Source organism: Anarrhichthys ocellatus, unplaced genomic scaffold (assembly GCF_004355925.1).
Source record: "Anarrhichthys ocellatus isolate YVR2014 unplaced genomic scaffold, GSC_Weel_1.0 scaffold5, whole genome shotgun sequence".
NCBI classification, from domain to species: Eukaryota; Metazoa; Chordata; class Actinopteri; order Perciformes; family Anarhichadidae; genus Anarrhichthys; species Anarrhichthys ocellatus.
The window spans coordinates 5,070,794-5,092,949 of NW_022280035.1; the positions used below are offsets into that span (position 1 = coordinate 5,070,794).

Consider the following 22,156-nt stretch of genomic DNA (forward strand, 5'->3'; position numbering starts at 1 on the left):
CTCTCTCTCTCTCTCTCTCTCTCTCTCTCTCTCTCTCTACTGTAAACTGTTATTCATCCATGTCAGTTCATTTCTGTTTGCAAAGTTTATCTAAGCTGAATGAGTCAGTTACACGGTGATGGGCTGTTTTGGATAAATGTTTTTTCTCATGCAATAAAGGGGCCACAGACTATTCTTATGCGTGATTCAGGGGCTGAAATCCACTATTAAAGAGGAGCCGGCGGCCTCTGCCTCTCGGACAATGTCACCGTTACTCCTCTTGGCTCTGCATGAGAGCCAGGTCAGCCGAAAAGAAGATTCCTGGGATTCCTCTCTGGTTGGCTCTGGAGCTCATGACAACGGTGACAAAGCAACCAGAAGGGGGTTGGGACTGGACGTAAAGGACATCCATCCTGTTAACAGAGCCTTGAGGTTGAAATTAAAACAGCTCTCTGAGCTCCTCTCATCACCACCGGCTTTGTGGCGAAGCTCTGACGCAGTATGGTGCTCTAACGACACAAAAGCAGAGGATGAATGTATTCTGAGCTACGGCCCGGCAAGACAGTAAAATAGAATAAACGCATGAGTCGATGTGGTGTGTCACTGTGTGAAAGGTCACAGAGGTGGGCAGTTCCTGGCAAGCAGCTGATATTTTAACTCTAACTTTTTGAATGTATCTTTTATGCACATTCTCCTGTTGGATTCATCATCACACAGACATATGCATGTAAGCTGTGACCTTATCTCGAGTTGGGTATCAGCCAGGTGTGATCTACAGGCAGCACTGTGCCACAGTGTGTCCAGGAGGGAGTCTTTGCTTCCTCTGTTTCCAGCGGAGGAAATGAGTAAGGAGTGTGTGCCAAGTTCAGGCTTCCGTGTGCTCTCAACTTTGGCCAAGGACACCGGTACACTGACTCCCACCGCATCATAAGCTCCTTTTAACGTCATGCGTATCTCGTACTGTACCATCCTGCTCTCTTATCTGACCAGCACGCGCCCACCACTGCCTCAACTCGCTAAAGAGATAGCAACAGCTCTTTCACTCACCAGTGGAGCGGGTATTTTTGCTCTGTGAACGTGACGACAAAGGGCAGGAAATAGTGGCCGAACGGGCCTGTTTGCCTCCGACATGATGGATGGATTTTGAATGGTGGAGACGGACAGCGCGGAGTAGAAAGCAAACACTGAGTCTGTTTTTTCTGGTCCACAAAAAGCTCTGTCAGGAAGATCTTCTCATCTAATGGATAGGTAATGTGGAGCTAGACATTTATCCCTGTAGGCCAACCGCAGGCTCCGGATAAATCCGGGGCCCTCAGACACATCAATCATGACAATTCTAGAGGCAGGGCATTGTCCCCTCCAGGAAAAACAACCCATTATTTGACCTACTGATGGTCTTTCCTTCGAGTACATTGATGAATTGAGTGGAGTGTTTGAACATGCCTGCTACAGAGAGGCAAAGCCAGGGCGTCGCCAATGCATGCTGGGATAGACTACCGTGACCCTGAGAGGAAATTGTAGCATTCACCAGGATTATTTGCTCTATCTCCAATCACGACACCTCTCACATAGTCTTCGAATTATTATCCTGCAGCTCAGGAGAAAATGTAAACATCGACATGCAACATAAAGAGAACAGGTGCTGTGTGACATCCGTGGACTTCACACATCAATGACTATCAAAGGAAAGCAACTTTGGAAAGCATCTTTGGCATGAAGGGTGCATACGTAGCACACATTCCAGTCGCAGCCCACTCGCCTCACGCTGTATTGAAAGTGAGGTGTTTGCAGGTTGTTGTTTTTTTGGGGTTTTCTCGCATACTGTAGCTGCAGCTTCCCTGAGATGGAGCACCGACTGTGCCACGTGTCCACCGGGCCAGCCTGCCACCATCTGCCTCGAAGACAAGACTGGCACTCTCACACACTATAAAATGCAGCTGGGAGAATCAACAGCTGTTGAAGACGAGCTCTTTCCAAATAACAAGGGGTGTGAGTTAGGGAGGGAGGGAGGGACTGTTACAGTACATGGAAAGGAGGACAGTAAGGATGTGAGGCGGATGAGTGAAACACAGTGTCTTAAAAGGTAAATCTGTCAGCGCTCACGCAGAAGCATTCGATAATAGCCGGTTAACAGTTAAAAATCACAAACAGTCCAAAATGTTTTTTTTTGTTTGGAGTACGTGTGACTTCAGCTCCATCTTAACCTCTATGACAGATATTGTTTGTGCTCAGAGAATCCGTGAAAAAATATCTGTCATGCTGGGGGGAAAAAAAGTGAGAATATAGTGCATGAGGCTCTCTCTCTCTCTGGCAGACAAATCTGTACTCCAACATCCATGTACCCATGGCTCTGCTGCCTCAATTAAAATAAAAAACGATTTCTCTTATCTCTCCCCACACCCTTCCTTCCCCACCCCTCGCTGCACACGTCCTGGAGACACCGGACTCCAGGTGAATTTCAATGTCAAAGACATGAAGGTAACGCAAGCGCTGCAATCTGTTCATTCTGTCAAGTGGTTGCGTGTGTAGGTGTACGCGTGCACTCGTGTGTGTACGTGCGTGTGTACTGTATGTGCAATGTGATTGGTGGTGGTGGTGGAGGGGGAGGCCTATTCATCTGTCTGGTGTGATCGTGGCTCTCAGTAACTGGGCCTAGGCGTCAGTATGCACTCTGTGATCTCCCAGATAAGAGTCATCCATCTGCTGTGTGTATCTGTCAGGGCCCAGGCAGCTCCGCTTATCACTGCACTCATCCATCCCCCCCCCAATCATACTCACTCCATTCTCTTTTCTCATCCCTCTAGATGCCCCCCCCCATCCCACCCCCCACCTGCACAGTTCAAAAGCTGCGCTTAATCTTGATTAGCTGACAAGCAGACAATCACAGGTATGGTATGGTATGGTGTTGAAAAGCTGCAAATATGTATGTGACATGGAGGTGCATAAAAGAATGTAAGCTTTCATAAACAAGCCTGGCCACGCACACATGCACACACACACACACACACACACACACACACACACACACAGGTAGTTAGTATTCACAGGCCCCTTCCTCAACCTTTCAGATTACCCACTATAGATGTAGCTCAGAGAGCAGCACAGACCCTTTTCTTGTACATTTTATATAAAGATATCCTTCCTTCCCAACATCAGTCACACAGGTGACGGATGAGCTGCTGTGTGTTATCTTTTCGGTTTTTTTTTTAAGTCTCCAGTGAATCACTCTGAGTAGCAGATTCCTCTGGACTGCTTTGTGAAACGTGAGAGCATGAAGCGGCATGACAAGATGATTTGTGTACAGTAGCAACACCAGCTCAACCCAGGGGAGTGGAGTTTACACTGGGGAATCCATTTAGGCTTTTGTCACCACATACATAACAAAGGCTTCACAGACAACCCTCAGACCGCAAAGCAGCCCAAGGATGGCTTTGTTGTCCCAGCAATCTGTACTTAGTTTGTCACGATCAATATTGTAGGAACCAACCCTATTATTAATTCATAGTCATAAAAAACATGTTGTGCTGCGTGGTGGGCTGGATAAAGCTGCTTCAAAGAGGAGACAAACACTGTGTTTCACATGGGATCATTACACGGGGTATAACGTGTTTCCATCATCAGTATTAATAGTATATGCCCATCTGAGACCGCATACCCTGGGTGCTGCTGGGCCTACAGCATGACGGGTTTTTGCTAGTGGAATATTTATAGCTGTGCATTAAAAGTGGAATCAAGGGTTTAAGTGTACCATTGCAACACCGCTGCTGCTCCTTTGTCTGGGCCTGTCCAAAAATGTCTTGCCGGGGGCTATTTGCAGTGCTACACTCGAAATGTCAGATATCACACACTGCTGTCATATCAAAGCTGGAATACATTAAAGAACAGCTGTATCTCACTGGGGTTTGCTGGATTCTTTTCTCCAAGAACATGTTGCAGCCAATCATATGAAAGAGGTGACGTTTAATGAATGAATTCCACACGTGTGATTTCTTTGTAGCAGTTCCAAGGATTTGAGACAGTTGTGTATATGCAGTATTTAATTATTTTCTCATTTAAGCACATCTGAAAGCTTTAATACTGGCAATTAAAGTACTAAATGATATACTGTTTTCATTCGTAACCAAAATAAACAGCTACAGTCCAGCATGAGATGTGATATATTCTGAACTGCACTGCCATCATGTGGTTCTGTTATGCAGAAGAAGAAAAACAAGCTCATTGTGCAAAGAATGCAGAAGTGTAGTCCGAGACGGCAAGGTGAAACAACTGCCTATTTTATTAGGTCTGAGTCAAAAGGTGGACATTTATCTTCAAGCAAACAAAATAAACCAAAGCAACAATCAGGTAGGTATATTTAAACTAGTGTTCTATAAAACACAGCACACAAAATATAACTTTCTGATCATGTTTATGAAAAAACTTCAGATTATTTGATAAGTTTATCCATGGATTAAACACGTGTACTCGTCTTATCCAAAAGACAATGCTGAAATATTATTTACAGGTCATTGCTAAGAAAAGTAAGCAAATACAAATACTAGTTTTTTTTTTTACAGTGCACCCCATAATGTTGCTGTGAATTAGACATTTACTGACACTGTGCACATTAAAAGCCTTGTAAGTAATGTAATCGTATGGTCTTACATTTCATGCTCACAGGCATGCCATAATGTGGATGTGTAGAAAAACAACGTAATAAATACCATCTTTTTAAAAAGAAGATAACACAAATCGTAAAACACATTACATGAAAACAAATCTTAAAGGTTTTAAGAAGGAAACTCAAATTAAGTTAAATTCTAAAGAGGAAAACAATGATACAAAAGTCAGCTATTTATTGTAGGAGTGTTACAAAATGTAGGAAACCACAGAAACACTGGTCAAACTACATCATGATTTTAAACTTCATCGATGGTTTACAGGTTGTTAACAGGGGGTGGAGGTTTGGTGTGAAACACGACTGAACATAGAGATGAAGGAGAAACACTGGCAGCATACTAAAAACAATATTGGTTCCTATTTACTACAGTAGAGTACACGTTTCCTTATGCACAGCCAACAATACCCAGAGAGTGTAAATGTCTAAAATCAGTTACGGTTCTTTCAATAAAATCATGATCATCCCTGAGAACAAATTTTGGTTCAGTACTCGGTGCATCTAAAAAGTACTGCCATTAGTATCAATTTAGCTCGTCACGTCAATTCTAAAAACAGCCAAAACTTTGCCTTGAAATGACCACTAAACAACGCCACTGGAGGCTTCCGCATCGCTCGCTTGAAGATTTTGCAAATGCAAAATGTAATGCCGACAAGAAGTGGCAATCAAGATGTCGCCTATGTATGTGCAGGCTGTTGCATGATGCTCCTTGTTAAATAGAAGAACACTATTGGCATAATATGCCTAAGAACCTGTTTAGAAAAAAACATTATGATGGTGACTGTATAAAATAGAGGGGAAACCATGCTGCCGTGGCTTTATTATTACAGTTAACCCTGATTTAAAATGCTGCTATGTATTTTAGGTATAAAAACAACAAAAACGGATATTCTGTGCATAAAAATGACATTGCTCTGGTACTGTTCATCAACCTCAGCATCCTCTTCATCTTCCTGGTCTCTGGTCCCTTGATGACTTGCCTTCTTCATTGACATAAACCTCTTCATCACGTCTTCTCAGGCCTCGTCGTCCTCCTGCTCACTGTCATCAGAGCCTACAGGACAGAAGTGAGACGGTTACAATTTCAAACGATCCTTGCTGATATGAAAGATGATTATCAGTCCAAACGTATTTAGCATTAACGCATGGCACAGTCAAGTTGTAAAATGAAAAGCAGCATAATCAACAAAGATTGAGCAGTCAACCCCACACAGGTTTCCAACCACCCCCACTGATTGTTTGTTGTGATAGTGGTCTTACCGTCAATCACAATTTCTCCACCATCCTCCTCCTCCTCCTCTGGACTCTCATCTGAGGAGGAGATATTTCCTGTCTATTTAGTTTAGCCTGCATTACCCAGACAGTGATATTACAGCTGCAACACAAGCCAGTCAACCTGACGCCAACTAGCCCTTGGCCTCAACAGCAAACACGGTGGATTTCAAACTAAATCATTTTACAACAGCTACCTTTATTCTCAAAATATGCTGAACTAAGCTATAAAAAAAAAAAAATACAAATATATCTATATCATTTTTTTGTACCCAAACCAGCCGTGTGGACCAGTACGGTTTGAGCGGTCTTTTAAAGTTTACATTAGCACTGACCAGCGCTTGGTCCCCTCTGCTGCTGCAGCTGCTGCAGCTGCGGCTGCTGCTGCTGCAGCTGCTGCGGCTGCTGCGGCTGCTGCTGCTGCTGCTGCTGCTTCTCCTCGTCGTCGTCGTCATCTTCTTCTTCTTCTTCTTCTTCGTCCTCCTCCTCCTCCTCCTCCTCTTCTTCTTCTTCGTCCTCCTCTTCCTCCTCCTTCTTCTTCTTACTGCGGCCTTGTTCCGCCTCACCAGCTTCCTCACCGGGCTCATCGTCGGAGTCGGAGATCACCACACACTCATCTCCATTACCGTTGTCAGCTGCTCTGGCCCCGCTGCTGCCACCACTGGAGAAAATAAAATGAAATCACACACATATTCGTGTTAACAGGAGACACTCTCATTGTTTCGGTATGCATCCCACCTGGTCTCACCAGCGGGGGGGGAAAGGGGAGGGGGGTGTAGGCAGGAAACTGTTGGAGTTTACACATGAACTATAATTTGAAGGACCTGGGGCTGAGAATATTTCTAGAATTTATAGCTTAATAAGCGGTTTGTCCACCGACTGCACATTACACCGTTTACACGTATGAGAATCTCTTTGTCTTACCTGCCGTTCTCCCTCGGTTCCCATAGTGGAGTAAGGTAGTATCTCAGAGGGTCTCTGTACAGGTCGTCCTTAAGGATCTAAATAATAGTACGGGGGTTATTTATATTTAATATGTTTGGACATATGTGCTCATATACACACCATACACAGTCCTGCTAATTTGAGACAAAGGTTTGAGTATCATGTAGCTAATGTACACATGGAAGAAGTATCATTGTAGTGTTGCTTAAAAAAACACATATTTCTTTCGTCAAAAATGTGAATGTGTGCATAGAAGAAATTACACTTTATTAAACCATTGAAACTTCCAGCACATATGTGGCACATGATTGCAATGAATGGTTGAATAGTGAGATAAAATGTTACAAAGGCATCATCATAACACTGATAAAGGAATGTCACCAGAGCCGATCTGCCGGTCTGTGTGCTACAATCATCAGCCTGTGTCAGTATGAGGGTGCAGTCAGCTGTACCTGTGCTACATCATCTTGCCCTGGGTTGCTGTGGTCACTGAACCAGCTGAAAAAGGTCTGGTAGACTCCACGCGACGACTTCCTGGGTTCGCTGTGGGCCGTCAGGTTCTGTCCACGCTGCCACAGGATGGGGTTGGAGAACGACATGGGAGATCCTAAAACACCAGCAGCCAGGATCAGAGACAGAATTTAATGGCCATGTAGGTTTTTAGGTAGCCTGAAAATATGATCAATACTGAACTTTAAATATTAAGTACTAGCAGAGAACGCTCAGTCGGTCTGAGAGGTGAAAATCTAAACATCCCTGAAGCGTGAAGAATTTGTTTGATAAAAATCTTCCAATGGCACATTTGGTAATGTGCATAATGTAATGCAACAGCCCTGCCATGCTAAGTTTGTGAAATATTAATAATTAAATAGTGTGTCCATCCGTATCTACAAACATAGACAACACAACAAATGAACAATTGCAACAACGTCACAGTTTATTGTAGCATTAACTGTTTGGTCACCCTGGGTGGGTATTTTGTTGAACTTTGGCAGTGTTTTTTCTGGCCATGTCCTCGTCATTCTCAGTACCTTTTAGCAGTTGTTCCCAGGAATGAGTTGTTCTTTTTATTCAAACCTATGACTCAATGTACCCTGGACCAAACTTAATGTTTAACCTGCTGTTAAACCTGTTTTACACCAAATGAAAAACTAAATATACATGGCATATGACAATATATACAAGTCTAACAAACACTGTGGATTCATTATGTATGCCAGCTATTTTTATTTTTTGGGAGATCTAGAAGGCAGCATAGCTAAATGTCGAACGGACATTATTTTTATACAAACAATAAAACCAAAACAAAATGGGGAAAAAGTCCCCGCGTCAGTAGAAGTGGTTAAATAGACGCATATAGTGTATGATGCATATAGACATGACAAAATTGTTCGGCGTTGTTGCAACAGTTTGTGGTTACAACTTCTGATAACTTTCATTTACAACTGGATAGCGAGATGAGGCCTACAGATCATTCCGAGATAAGGGACATAATAAAATACACTGTTTTTTCAAGTCTCAGTCCACACACGTGGCACCTTAAAGACAAGCCAATATTAAACCTAAGATTGTCGGTATTTACATAGGTAACCTGCCTAAAATGGCGTGGTGCATTTAAATATAACAACACTGCATCCTGCACATACCACGTACAGACCAACCAACCACATTGCACAATGTGCAGCGATGAGACCTATAACACGAGTTTGAAACATATTTCAAAGCTGCAACTTAAAGTAGGTCAAGTAAAGTGGAACAAGCTAATCTGTAAATGTTCCACACAGTCTAGCTGAGAAACAAGACTTAAGTTTACATGATGAGATGAGGATGGTTCAACAGCTGGCACATTGAAACCCAGTGTGAACTGGAGTTTCTTAGTTAGAGTTCCAGTGCTATGCCTTTACGTAATCACCACATTTATTTTTCTTACCTCCCATCCCGAGGTGAAGCTCCTTCATGATGATGTTGTTCTGGAAATACGGGTTCCGTCTGAAGTGGAAGCGGATCCTGTAGCCCAGTTTATTGTTCTTGAAGGACTCGATCTGTAAAAGACATCAGGAAATGTCAAAATTTCGCTACTAGGCACGTACAAGATCAGAACATTGTGAGAACACACGGACACTTCCTACCTCAAGATCAGTCATGTAACTAAGAGCGTCTTCATCGGTCTCGTCAATGTGAGCCGAGAGATGAGGATGGTTCAACAGCTGGCACATTGAAGTTAAGAAAAAAACAACATGTGTTTATTTAAATGACTCAAAACACAACATAGGAAAGGGAAAAAGAGGGCCATGTTTCATGTCAAGGATACAGCTGTCACCCAGAAGCCAGGGATGGTTTTTGTGATGGAGCTGCGCTGATCCAGATGTGGACGCCGCTGACGACTGATCTTCAGCTCCAGCCGTTGGTGAAGTCGGGCGCTTTTCTTCTCAAGAGCTTCCAGTCTCATCTGTACCTGCGCCAGGAGAGCCACTGACTGTCTCATCTCTGGGGCCATCTTGACCGACACAATGGCACACTCCCCATCATCATTGTCCTCATTGTCTGAAGGGAAAGAAGAGCTTGGAGTGGAGGAAGATCCAGATATAGATTCATCACCATCATCCGCTTCTGGCATCTCATCTGCATCTTCTCTGTCAGTGCTGTGCACAGATGTGGAGCTGTCTGCAGCAGCTGCCTGCGTTTTAGAGCCCGTTCTTGAGGAGTGGTGGCTCCCACGTTGTTTGAACTTGCTCCCCTGTTTCACCTGTTTCGCCTTTTCGGATGAACAAGGAGTCTCTTGACTGTCTTCTCCGTCTCCTCCAGTGAGACTGGCAAGTGCTTCGGCAGCTGCGATGGCTGCTGAGTCGGTCTGGTCCAGGGACGCCGAGGGACGCTGCTTTGTCCCTGCTGTCTTCGCAGTACCTTCCTTTGCGTCGGCAGATCCACGTGCATCCGAGGACTGTGGCTTCTCTGTGTTGCTGGCGTCGTGACCATCAACATTGGAGTTGTTAACAGGCAGTGCACTGGTGCCCTCCGTGCTGTCTGAACCCTGATCCGCTTGCACGGCAGCTGGTTTTCCCTCACAATCTTTTGATTGGCCCTCGCTCCCGGCTATTTCTTTACTCTCGGCTTCACTGTTTCTGCAACTTTCCGAAGTGACCCCCGCTTCGTCTGATGCGTCGGCTACTTTTGTGGACTTGCTGGGGATCGTGCTGCCTTCATCGTGGTCGGGTGATGCACACCGTTTCCTCGATGCAGAGTCAGCGGACTGTTTGCAGCCCGTCAGTTCACTCATGCTGGCTAGCTAGCCAAATAGCTAACAAGCTAGGTAGTCCGCAAGCACAACTAAAACACAACTTAGATGCAATCGATTACACCAGCGATCTGGCTGCTTGCAATTTCGTAACTCGGATCGTGATGTAACCTACATCCTCAAAGGAGCGAGAACAGGAAGCAGCTCTTGTATTTCTCCGCGGCCTTGCGGAACGTTAAAGGAATTAGCAGGCTAGTACTAACGTTAGTTAGCTAACGTTACCCAAGTCGTGTGTCCTCACAGCGATGGCCGCACCACATATCACGAATAAAAGTCCAACAAAAAAAGACTCGGTCCAAATAGCAAAACCGGTCTCTGCTAAAAAAAAAACGCCTTTATAAAGAACCCGTGTTCTTTATATTAGTTTATGTTTGCAATATCCGTTAGCTTACTATCCGTGCACCGACGTTACAGAAAAACAATCCTCTGATTGGCTACGACGCGCCGCGCTAAAACCTCTCCACCAATCACAAACAAGGGTGTGTTTAGATGAGAATACATGTAGCAGCGGTATAACTGCGCAGCGAGTTAGTGCAGCAGAGATAATCCTAACGTCACTGGATGTAAAACATAATTTATACATTTACCGAAACACATCCAAACACACTGTGCATCATATGACTTCATCACATTTTACAACGTCCTATCTGTGAGATTATATTTGCAGACGTTATAAAAATGTGGCACATTTTAATTAATCACATTTATGGTTCAATACCCTGAAATGACAAGCCCAAAATGTAAACAATTGGCTTTCAATGGAGGCGACAGGCCGTAAACACTCGTCTGTGTGATGATTTAGATAATATGTTTATTCCCAGAAGTGGACGCACTCAACTGTAGCCTCCTAATCAGGTTTATACAGCTCGGTCTTTTGTTTTGTAACACATACATATTCATACAATATTGATTGAAATGAGTGTGTTTATTATTTAATTTCCTTTAGGGACTTTACCCATGAGAGTCTAAGGTGATGAAATAGAAATTCTATCCTGCAATAATAATTTCCACCTGATGGTGTTTGCAGAGGTTTTAATATATACTGATTGTGTCTATACATCAATTTTAAAATGTGCCATACCCATAGACTGGATATGAGAAGGTCATTTGGCTTGATATCACTTTAATATCCACTTTCCAGTAGTGGGCGTTCTGCCAGCCCAAACCAAACAGAACAAGGGGGAGTCGCAGGATTATACCAATTTAAAAGACACATTTGGGGCACGGAGAGCCCTGTAGGTCAGTGCTAAAATTAGAGGCTGCTCCTTCCGCGACAGCAGCCAAACTGCGATGCATAACGTCATGTAAACCAGGGGATACACTATCACAAGGGCTGGCAGTAAAGACATGTTTCCATGGGTGACATTTAACGCCACACGTTGACTACAGAGGTCGTAACGCAGCGATCGAGCAGGATCTACACTCGGCACTGCTGCGCAAACAATGAGTATTTGGTAGTGTATTTTTTTGTTTTTGGAGACGCGATAATACTTTCTTCAGCGCACAGGTTCCATGACTGTACACTTCTGCAAATATGTCTTTTTTATCCATACCAAGTCAAGAGGGCCTGTTCACCACGATTAAAAGCGACAGATCAGCCGACGCGTCAGACAGGCACTTGGACGACGGCGACTATATTGATGATGAGGATGATGATGATGAAGACGACAACGCCGAGGACGTCCGCCTTATACCGAGATCCTCCCCGGTGCCCAGAAAGCGAGGCCACTCTATCTACGATGAGACCGCCGAGTACATGCAGATCCATTTGGCGCTGCCCGCCGGGAAAAGAGTGTTTTTCGCCGACACAACAGGTGGGGATCTGGTGGACGTGAAGGAATTTGTTGCCTTCGAATCGGACGATGAAGAGGAGAGCGCAAGGTGGGAGGAAGAGGAGGCAAAGTATCGAAAGCCCCTGCAAGAACCGAGCTATCATGTGCAGCCAGAGTTTCACGCACCCACCGCCAGTGCCCTGCTACAAGCTGTGCATTTGAATAAAGTGGAGGTTGAGCAGATGTCTCCAGCAGAGGATGAGCCACTGGCCTTCTGTGGGGTGATACGGGTCCTGAACATCTCCTTCCACAAGGCAGTTTATATCAGATCCACCATGGACCACTGGGCTACTTACTTTGATCACCCAGCAGAGTATGTCCAGGGATCTCATGATGGCAGCACTGATCAATTCTCCTTCAAGCTGACTTTTGCACCACCTTATACCACACACGGCTCTCGCATTGAGTTTGTTGTCCGCTATGAAACCTCTGATGGCGATTACTGGGCCAATAACTCCTCTATGAATTATGTGGTCACTCTGCTCCAGTCCTACGAAGACGACTCGGCTCAGACTAACAACGACTTGCAGCAGGTCAGAGGCATCCTGAGACCTCCAAAGGCTTACAGGTAAAGTTCCTCCTGTCACACGGGATGCTTTCATTTGTCAGACCAACGGATGCATATTTAACACACCATTTCTGCAATATTTTGGCAACTGTCAAGAGATTCCCTTGACCTTTGACAACCACAGATTGATCTGCTCACTATTTATCATAATTGGTAAAACCTCAATTTGTTTGAAGGTGTAAAAATTAAGACGCTCAAAGTCACAATAATTTCAGAACGATAATACTTTCAGAGCCTGGTATCTAATAAATAGCCCTAACTTTGGCATAGGTTCCATATTAGCCGTCAAAATCACAAAGAGATGAGTCACAAGAGCAGTTGACGTTGGGATTGTGCAACAGCTGCAGTTGCCTACTAATTCCCTGAGGGTTTTGTTGCTGAAATGAGCATTCAGCTTTATTCAGGAGTTCTGCCTGGCGATTGCATTCAGCGTAGTAAGACGTGCTGAATCTTGATAAACACAGTTACACAGTCGGTTGCATAATGAGAGCACAAGGGTGAGTGTCAAAGCTACCGAGTTCTGTTTGTTTATAGCTGCAGTGAGAGATATAAAGAGTTTTGGAAAAGAGTGCACACACCCCCTTCAGAATGCCAATCATCCAGTGGTGTCTGAGGGCGATCAAAATAGGCAAAAGGGCAGGTGTCGATTTCAGGCCTGACGTTTCACTGCCCCCATTAAATGTACCTCTGACCTTTTCTATCAGAGTCATAGGGGAGAGGAGCAATTTCATTGCAACAGATTGGCTTCTTTCCCTTGAGTAGTTTGCACTCAATCCACCTCTCTTCTTTATTTACATCACTTGAATCAGCTAATCCCTGAGAGGAAGAATGAAATGCCTTTTATTGTTACATCAACATGAAATTGTGTGATGAATCTCACTATATGTGCAGTGACAAGAGACGGAGGACAGCAGGAAAAATAAACCCTCCCCCCTTCCAGCTTATAAGGACCCATGAAAGAAGCAAACAGGGGGTGCACTGATGTAGTTGTCATGTAGGTCTGTTTGGAAGCTGGAAGGGGCCAGATGGGTTGAGATGAATGAGTCACCGATCGGAAAATGGGGGAGTTTGGGGAGAAGAAACCGTGTCGACATCCCCACCGTAGCAACCATCATAGATTCATTAGGTGCTTTGAAGTACACTGGTAATTAGATTTGAACGCATCAACAAGGCAGCCAGTGGGACAAAAGGTTACTGCGGGATGAAACAAGTGTAGACACTTGCAGGTGATATGAATTAGTAGGTTCAGTTTGGTTTAGATATTTAACCGAGGTGTATTCCCCTCAGGTAAACACAGGTGTCACACATTACTGTAGCTGATAGTGAATACTGAGACCAAAACAGGGAGGATGCTGTTTTTCTGCGTCGATGACTCAGCGATTATGAGTTTTGACTCAGTCTTAATCTTTTTTTTTTTTTGCATCAACTTGCTGCTAATTTTTGCGGTGCGACCGGGGCCACAACCTCCAGATCGAGTAGAGCTCAGGCAAACTAATGTTGTAACCTGTATCTAAATCAGTCTTTTATCACACACCTGCACACACAATCACAACAAACCCTGTTTTCCCTTAGAACATCAGGCTCAGGTCACACTAGGGGTCTGAAGTTTTGGTTTGGACCAGACGTGTGCCTACAAAGCTACATGTCAGCCTGACACCTTTAATGTAACCTTGCATGTAACCATGTAAAAAGTTTGAGGTCTTCTTTTAGAAATTCAGTTTTTTCCAAAAAGGACATTCTCTTGCTATTGTAATTGTTGTTGAGGATGCCGCGGTTGCTACAATAGAGCTTGAAAACGTGTTTACAGGATGTGCAGAGCTTCACATTTGATGACTGCATATGAGGTTTACGCCAAGATCTTTGTCGGGTCCACATCAGATTTTAAATCTACTTAACTGATATAAAAGTGGACGTACAATAAGCACAAGGAGTATGAACAGCTCTTCCAGCTGCTGTCGCATGCTCGTCACACTTCTTGACCTTTAGTTCATTTGGCATCCTTTAAAGGACTTTTGGCAATGTTGCAACACCCCCTCTTTCAACAGGAGCGCCTTTTTATAGGAAACATTTCTGAGCTGTGAGTTTGCAGATTATTTTTAAAATGAATCATGGCTGAATTGTATCAACTCTCCCATCAATTTGTCAATATTTAGGGTCTGATTTCAGTATATATGAAATCACGTGATGGGTGTTAGAAGGACGTGTATTTTATGTTATTGGGCAGCCGAAGAGAGGCATTTAGCCCAATGTCAATATAATTATATTTCACACATTAACTCCAATATAGAATATATATATATACTGACTTATATTGTGCTTGCACTTTTCAATGACCCCTCAGTCCACAATACCTCACTCGGTAATTTCCTACCTTGCCGTCTATTTAAACAAACACTCTAACGAGGTGTCTAATCACTGAGGCCTTTGGGCCGCTCAGCCGGTGCAGCAGTTCAGAAACAGAACTGTGCAAAACATACAATACAGTGCAAAGAGATACTTAGCCATATTCATTGAATATGGCTAACTCAGCACATTACCAGCCACACTGCATCAGCAAATATTAAGCCTAATTATCTGTAACAGGTGCAGACGATGGTGCCTGACCTCCTTCTTCCACCATTTAGAATGGGCCTTCTTTATATATTAAATACTATTTTCAATTTCGGGGCCTAAATTGGTGTTCTTTCTTCACAGACACGCTCACTGCATTTGTCGGCTGATTCAGATGCTGCTTTTATAGCCAAAGACGAGTCGTCAATACAAAACTGTCTCGGTAATCTTGTGGAGGATTTGGCTGCAAAGCCGTTGTCTTGGTTTATTTCAAAGGTCTCACCGACTGCATCAACGACTCTAATAGTAGACTCTAATGCATAATTATTATTAGGCCTCATGTTCTAGGCCCTAGATCTGTGTGTGACATTATAAGGATGTACTTTTTGAATTTTGTCTCATTTTTAATGTTATATATATATTGTTTTATAACTCAAATTTCTCTTTTCTTTCAGTATGAATGATGATTTCGATTCAGAAGACGAGCAGGAAAAGGACGAAGGTACAGCGTGAATGCTGTCGTCCAAAATCACCTTTGACATATCAATTCGTTATCTGAGACAGCTGAGACATAAATGATTAAACATTAACATAATGGACAATTAAAGATGATTGCATTTCATAGGACGTAGAAGTGATCACTCTACTTGAAGTGGTGGGCTAATTTGCCAGTATTGCCCATCCATGAAGTTGGGGATTAAAAATGCTCAATCACACATTTCCCATAGTGCCACTCAGTATAATGTCTTTCGGTATAATTCCCCTGCCTCATACTGGAAATGGTCGGTATGTAATCGAGCTTTTCTGTGGAAAGATTTAAGTCTCAAACACTAGATCCAATCTGAGGCACAGAAGGCATGACGCGAATGCTTTTGTCTGGTGAGTGACCCTTTTAATTAAACTAATCAGGCTCTCACGGTGTAATTATCTATTTTACATCAGCAGAAGAAGCACGGACCTCCAGGACTGGACTTGTCAGACCTACATGCGTCTGCCCAATCATCGTACAGCCGGAGATTGACATAGAGGTAAGTGTAAGAAGAAAAAAAAGACGAAAAATGATCTTGAATTGAATGCAGTTGTTGACACATTCCCGATTAACAGGTAAGCAGGTTAAGTGCGTTATCCCTTTAGTCTAATGAAACGTAACAAACATTTCTGGTCAACTTTTAAAGCTCATCATCACTGGCTTGGTTGTTTATATTGTTCACAGCTCATTGAAGCTTCAGCAACAACTTAGGTAATGTCTCGCTTCTCACCGCTGTAGCACGAGTACTGTATGCTATCTGTCCTTCTTATTGTATTCATATCATGACGCATGCGGTTCAGGTTTTTGCACCTTCGGATTTTTCATTCATTCACACCATGAGTAAGCATGTCTATATGTCTACATTATTTGTGATTATGACTGAAGATGTGCTGTTGTCGAGGCGTTTGTATCACTTGCATTGAAATGTTACTGAAATTCATTTCAGACCACACGCAGCCCTGTTGTTTTTTAAAAGAATAGTTTATCATGTTGGGAAATACACTTATTCGCTTCATTGCAGAGAGTTAGATGAGATGATAAATACCATGCTCATATCTGCCCCTATGAAGTTGGAGGAGAAGGTTAGCTTAGCATAAAGACTGAAAGCAGGAGAAACGGCTAGCTTGACTCCATCCAAAGGAGAAAAGTAAGCACATTATATCTATACAGTGTGCCTCATGTGCCTTAACAGACATTTATTCATCGAGATCATTACTTTAACTTCATGGAGTCTCCTCTTTCGGTCTTTATGCTTAGCTAAGCTAACCGCCTCTTGGCTGCAGCTTCATATTTAATGAACAGACATGGAAGTGGTATTAATATCGTCATCTAACTCTTGGCAAGAAAGCAAAAAGGCACATTTCCCTTAAATGTAGAATTGCCACATGTGAGTAAATTAGTTTCAGTGTTGCTCAACATAGTGGAAAAGAGAACTGTTGAGCTGCTTAAAACCGGGATTACCTGGGGGCTTACGTTAGCATTTTGGGAAAACAAAAGTTGATTTTGGATGGGTTCCATACATAAAGCATATCAGACTGGAAGAAATTTGTTTTTCAGAAGAAAAGGAAGTTACAGACAGTCGACATGACACTGATTTAACTACCTCAGTCAGTAAAAACAGATTCCACCTACTGACAGAGTATTAACATGTGATCTGGTTATATTGTTTTACTGATACTACTACACATATATCTGTTAGGCATGTACTCATCATGTTTGTTTTACATCAGTATTCACATGCATGTTCTTTCCCTTTTGGTAGAGCATTCAAATTAAAGATGAACCAGTTAAATTGCTGAACATCAGCTCCTTCCAATCAGTAAATGTTTTCCTTACTCCATACATCATCCAGTATATTTTAAGAATATTTTTTCAGGGGTTAAACATTCAGACTTAATCATTCCTGACAAATTCATTCTGAAGTTAAATTATTGTCAGTGTAATTACCAGGATCCGCTTATTTAATGGTTCACTTGTGCGCAAAAGTTTGGTTTCCTTTTAGCTTTTCACTCAATTGGTGGTGCTATAAAAACAATTTTTAATAGATTTCTCTCTGAGATTTACACAAAGTGCCCTCTTGAGACAAAGTTTATGGTGTAAATATATGAAACATAAAATTCCAAGAACAAAAATGGCAGCACACAAAATCATACATGTATATTTAAATCAGTATTGTTGTAATTATCTCTGCCAGGAGATTGTGTTCGGTCGCGTGTGTGTGAGCATATCTGAATGTCTGTCCACGGCTAATCTCACATACTACTGGACCCATCAGCCTAATATTTTTTGTGCTTATTTATGACCGTATGCTCAAGGACCTCAAGTGGTTGCAGCGATTCACACTTTCAAAAAACATATTAAACCGCCATTGACTGCTGACTCATCACTACTCTTAACCCACCGGTTAAGGGATGCAAGTGGTCAACGACCGCTTCATTTTGGACCCTTCAAATACTACATCCAGGGTCTGTCCAACACTTGCCAAGCACCAAATGCAGGTCGATTTTCTGTTTGGCGAGTAAATCTCGGAAGGCTATGTGCCACACTGGTAAACGTTTGTATCAATATAGTCATGTAATAAAAAACTATGCTAGGTTACACTGAGAGTCTTTGTGTCATTTACAGGAGCGCTGCTGCTGTCTTCTGCTCTCTGGGTCGTAGTTTATGCACAGTGTGCTTAACGTTAGCAAGTGTACGGTTTAGAGAGAGTATGAAGTTAGCAGAAACAGCTATGAAGGTAGCAGATATTTTTTTTTAAATAGATATCGCCCATGAGCAATTGCTTAGGATTTTGCTCTTGCCTCTTCTCTAAGTTTGTATTCAACATAACTTATTATCTCAATGAAATATCCTGAAACAAATGTATATGTAACACAAAAAAAGGCAATTCAATATTGTGGATGGTAAAAAAATATGCTTGGCCGGTGGATTTTTTTCATTTACCAGTCCCCTTGGCCGGTGAGCCAAAACAGTGGTTGTTAAAACAGAGGTCGAGACTAATGTTGTCCCATCGTCCTGGGAACAATAATGTGTTCGCTACTGCTTGGCAAATTACTAACTAGCTATAATTTAGCAAATGACTAACTAATTAACAGCCGAGTCCTGCACAGATTTAAACGACAGCATATCTGTTGCGTGAGACGTGTGAGTGAAAAAACGCGTCTTATCTCTAGACGGTTTGTATCCCTTCAATAAGATATTACAGCAGTGGTCGTTGCAGACACACCTGGCAAACATCTGCACTCTACTGAGTGCACTTTTCCAGTTCTGTAGTGTTTTTCCCCTCAAAAGGTGATACAGGGTCAAGCTGGATTTTCATCTGGAAACATGAGAATAATATGATATTAAGCCTTAACATATACATGCACTATCTTAGCCCTTCTGTTATTTTTGTTTTATGTCTCTTATTCTTGCACTTGGTCTTCTGGGCATTGAGCTCATTTTCTTCTCCCTTGGATGCACTTGTGCTTAAACGACTTCAGTTAAAGGAAACTATCTTTGGACTATCTCTTTACACCGTTTGTACTCACGACAAGGGAAGTCTAAGCATTCAAATGTACATTTTTGCCAATATTTTTTGTTGTGCATAAGTCAATCCCATCATACTGTGCCTGTTTTGTTTGCATTTCCTCACAATTACATTGTCGGCATGGGATCCATTTCACAGAAAAGCATTAGTATGCAGTAAAATGGTTTTCTCTGCGTGCAACGCTAATGTGGAATGCAAATATCTCCCCTTTGTCTATATACTCTCCTAAGTGTCACTGTCGTCTCGCTGTTGTACTTTAACAGATTGCGGTTCACCCATCTGGTCCCAGTGTCCCACCGAACCAAGAGCCTCCATCTGTTGATGGCACACTGTCCGCTCGCACTGTATCCCCAGGTGAACAATTCCCTTACATGTCTTCCGGAACCACACTTCAAACTAATTCATCCTTTGTACTCTGTGCCAGTGAATCGGTCCAGCCAAATAAGTCACAGCCTTTACCCAGACTCCACTGTGAATTAGGCAACCAAGCGTCAGAGGTGCCCGTAGACAGTAGTCCCTGTGCACTGCTGCCGGCTTCAACTCCCTCTTTGCAACACGAGTCAAGGCCGAGATCAGACAGCTCCCAGGCGGGCGGAGAGGAAATCCCTCCCTCTGAGGCCTCGTGCATTCATCTTCCTACCACAGAGACAAACCTGTGGCCAACAACAGGCGAGGACGGCTCGACCGACAGCCCAGTCATCCATCCTTGTCTTGAACTGCCCGCTGAGTGCGTCGCTTCTCCCACTGTGACTCAAGGCTTTGAGCGCGAGGTCGCAGTGGGATTGAGCGAACTTGTTGAGGGATTATCAGAAGGCTCCACCAGGTCTGCAGCAAATGATGAAGGCAGTACGGCTGAGCTTTTGTCCCCCGTGGCAGAGAGTGAGGCGTTTCTGGGAGAAGAAGGTGAACTCACAGAGAACGTGGGGCAAAGCGTAGCGCTCCAGTCTTCCTCAGCCTGGGAAGAGAAGGAAGATGCTCCCCAGATTTCCCCCGACACATTATTATTCGAGAATCCACCGAACACGTTGTCAGAGGGTTCTGAGATCCAGTCTGAGCATGACGCAAACAGGAATCTGATGCCATCCGTCATCTTTCTGAGTGCAGTTGTCTCCCTCTCGGTAGTGTTGCAGGAACCCAGTGCCCTCTTTATCATCGGACTACTTTTGGTCTTGCACCGTTTTTGATTATGCCACAAAAGTTCATTCTGATCTGCTTTCAAGTGAAGTGCCTTTTCATGATTCCAAAATAAGCCAACAAGTATAAAAAAAAACTAAAAAAAACACAAGTCTCCTGTTGAAGTTGTGTGTCACTGTGTGAGTTTATAGATTAGTACATGTTTTGATCAAATGAAAGGGTACAATTTACGAGTGTTTCCATACAAGGAGAAAGTGATTACACAAATACTACAGATATTTTTATGCATTATGTGAAACGTGTGCTAGGTAATAGAACAGTAGTCAGTTATTACCCCATTTCTACAACAACATTGTGATCACTCTAACACTAAAACACAGTATATGTTTTGTATGTGATCTGTAATTACTTTGTTCTTGTCCTGTTGATAGTGTACGTGGTGTTATATTCTGATTTATTCAATCAGTCCTATAATACACTATTCGTTGTTGTTGTGAGTGTCGGCTGTTGTCTAACCCCACTGCCATGAATTTAGCTTTTGTGAATTCCATGTGTTGTTATGTCTTTAATGAAGGACAAAAAACTTTACGGTAGTGGGACACTAAAGAAACTTGGAATGGAATTTTGTTTACAAATGCAAAGTATTTTTGCCTTAATGCCTAAAATATAAAAACCTATGGTTAACATACTGTAAGTTTGAAATGGATGCTGCCTGAGGGACAAAAGTGGAAAACTGTCCAATGTGACATATTTATTCCTCAGCCGTGCACATTTCATTTGATAAGTCTTCCTGTTGAGTCTTGCTAGGAAACCCATATTGTTGTTGTTGCACAACACAAAACGTTATCGCACTACTTTGACAACCTCACAGACAGACTGAAGCACTGAATGACATGTTTGAAGTGTTGACAGTTTTTTTTGCGGTGTATTGCCATTAAACGTGGTCCTATATCCTCTACCGTGTCTTTGTTTATTTCTTTGTCTTTTCATCCGCTCTGCCAAAGTTAAGGTGCGCATGACGGTTCCATGCACAGTAATGACTCTGCAGTGCAGCGAGACTGACACATCACAGAAATAACATCGGAGCATTTTTTCCGTCTCTGTCTCCGGAGCGTACTCCGATTCGCTTGAAGTACAAATATACACAGACGGCAACATGAGCCGCAGATAGCAGCCAAAGGTCACGCATTGCACTGAGGTCATGGTGTCATAGAGTACCGAGCACACTGGCCATTGTAAGCTGAGATCAGTGTTTTAAAGCCGACAGTTCTCAAGAAACCTCCTCAGATGCTACGCAATGCGATGTCACCGACTATTTCTGATTAGAAGGCTGATATCATCTTTGTTTGATCTTGGCAGCCTTTAAGAGTCATATAAAAACGACTCTGTTTTCCTGCTAAATCAATCTTCTATATCGTATTAACTTCAAAACCACAAATGTCCTTGGATGTCAGGCGTCCTTTGGATTATGTGGATTATGTATTTGGCCTTAAAACTAAATTATTAATCGGAGCACTTCATAGACTTGTGCGGGGAAAAGGGTGGGAGTGATTCATTTGTGTGATGGAATGTATTAAAAATTTAAGCAGACTTAAAACTGACCTAAGGAGGATAATCGGTGTGAATTCAACCACAGACATTCACTTTGAAATAATTAACGACTTTTTAAGCAATACACAACTGAAAGCCTCATTAGGCAGTGATTTCAAAAGAGGTTCTGTGAGTGAAGCAGTTTAAGGGGTGTTGTCTCACGCTTACTTTTCCTCTTTCCATTCCATGTGGTATCACTGAGGGAGAGTTTAGTTTGTTCCAATGGAGCTATTTCAAACAATAATATTCAACATGTCATTAGAGGGATTAGCACCC

The 22,156-nt window shown here is 42.9% G+C and overlaps 2 protein-coding genes and 1 long non-coding RNA gene across 7 annotated transcripts; 1 reads left to right on the forward strand and 2 right to left on the reverse strand.

Annotated features, from left to right (window-relative positions):
* Positions 1 to 4,237: 4,237 nt before the first annotated feature.
* Positions 4,238 to 6,305, reverse strand: LOC116382257 (uncharacterized). 2 transcript variants are annotated; one of them, XR_004212718.1, is made up of 3 exons: positions 6,244 to 6,273; positions 5,897 to 5,947; positions 4,238 to 5,690 (listed from the first exon to the last, which is right to left on the reverse strand). It is a non-coding gene; the product is annotated as an uncharacterized LOC116382257 (long non-coding RNA). The 2 variants fall into 2 exon arrangements; XR_004212717.1 differs by having other exon boundaries at positions 5,897 to 6,305.
* A 523-nt stretch (positions 6,306 to 6,828) lies between these two features.
* tspy (testis specific protein Y-linked) lies at positions 6,829 to 10,130 on the reverse strand. The gene is made up of 5 exons (XM_031845788.1): positions 9,174 to 10,130; positions 8,983 to 9,060; positions 8,784 to 8,895; positions 7,306 to 7,460; positions 6,829 to 6,909 (listed from the first exon to the last, which is right to left on the reverse strand). Exons 1-5 carry the CDS (start codon positions 10,128 to 10,130, stop codon positions 6,829 to 6,831), a joined length of 1,383 nt encoding a protein of 460 aa, XP_031701648.1.
* On the forward strand, positions 9,782 to 21,246 carry ppp1r3f (protein phosphatase 1, regulatory subunit 3F). 4 transcript variants are annotated; one of them, XM_031845165.1, is made up of 5 exons: positions 10,004 to 12,548; positions 15,554 to 15,600; positions 16,041 to 16,126; positions 16,312 to 16,338; positions 19,420 to 19,505. In XM_031845165.1, the coding sequence occupies exons 1-4, from the start codon at positions 11,683 to 11,685 to the stop codon at positions 16,336 to 16,338; spliced, it is 1,026 nt and encodes a 341-aa protein (XP_031701025.1). In that variant the 5' UTR covers positions 10,004 to 11,682; the 3' UTR covers positions 19,420 to 19,505. The 4 variants fall into 4 exon arrangements, with proteins under 4 accessions (XP_031701026.1, XP_031701025.1, XP_031701023.1 ...); XM_031845166.1 differs by lacking the exon at positions 19,420 to 19,505 and having other exon boundaries at positions 9,782 to 12,548; positions 16,312 to 17,574; XM_031845163.1 differs by lacking the exon at positions 16,312 to 16,338 and having other exon boundaries at positions 10,008 to 12,548; positions 16,044 to 16,126; positions 19,420 to 21,246.
* The last annotated feature ends 910 nt before the right edge of the window (positions 21,247 to 22,156 follow it).

Bases quoted from the DNA above. Each gene is read 5' to 3' on its own strand.
- tspy (XM_031845788.1), bottom strand. From the start codon at position 10,130: ATGAGTGAACTGACGGGCTGCAAACAGTCCGCTGACTCTGCATCGAGG. The intron at 9,061-9,173 runs GTGACAGCTGTA...TCAATGTGCCAG, and splicing joins AAACCATCCCTGGCTTCTGG to CTGTTGAACCATCCTCATCT. The intron at 7,461-8,783 runs GTAAGAAAAATA...CTGGTGTTTTAG, and splicing joins GCTTCACCTCGGGATGGGAG to GATCTCCCATGTCGTTCTCC.
- ppp1r3f (XM_031845162.1), top strand. From the start codon at position 11,683: ATGTCTTTTTTATCCATACCAAGTCAAGAGGGCCTGTTCACCACGATT. The intron at 12,549-15,553 runs GTAAAGTTCCTC...CTTTTCTTTCAG, and splicing joins AGACCTCCAAAGGCTTACAG to TATGAATGATGATTTCGATT. The intron at 15,601-16,040 runs GTACAGCGTGAA...ATTTTACATCAG, and splicing joins CGAGCAGGAAAAGGACGAAG to CAGAAGAAGCACGGACCTCC.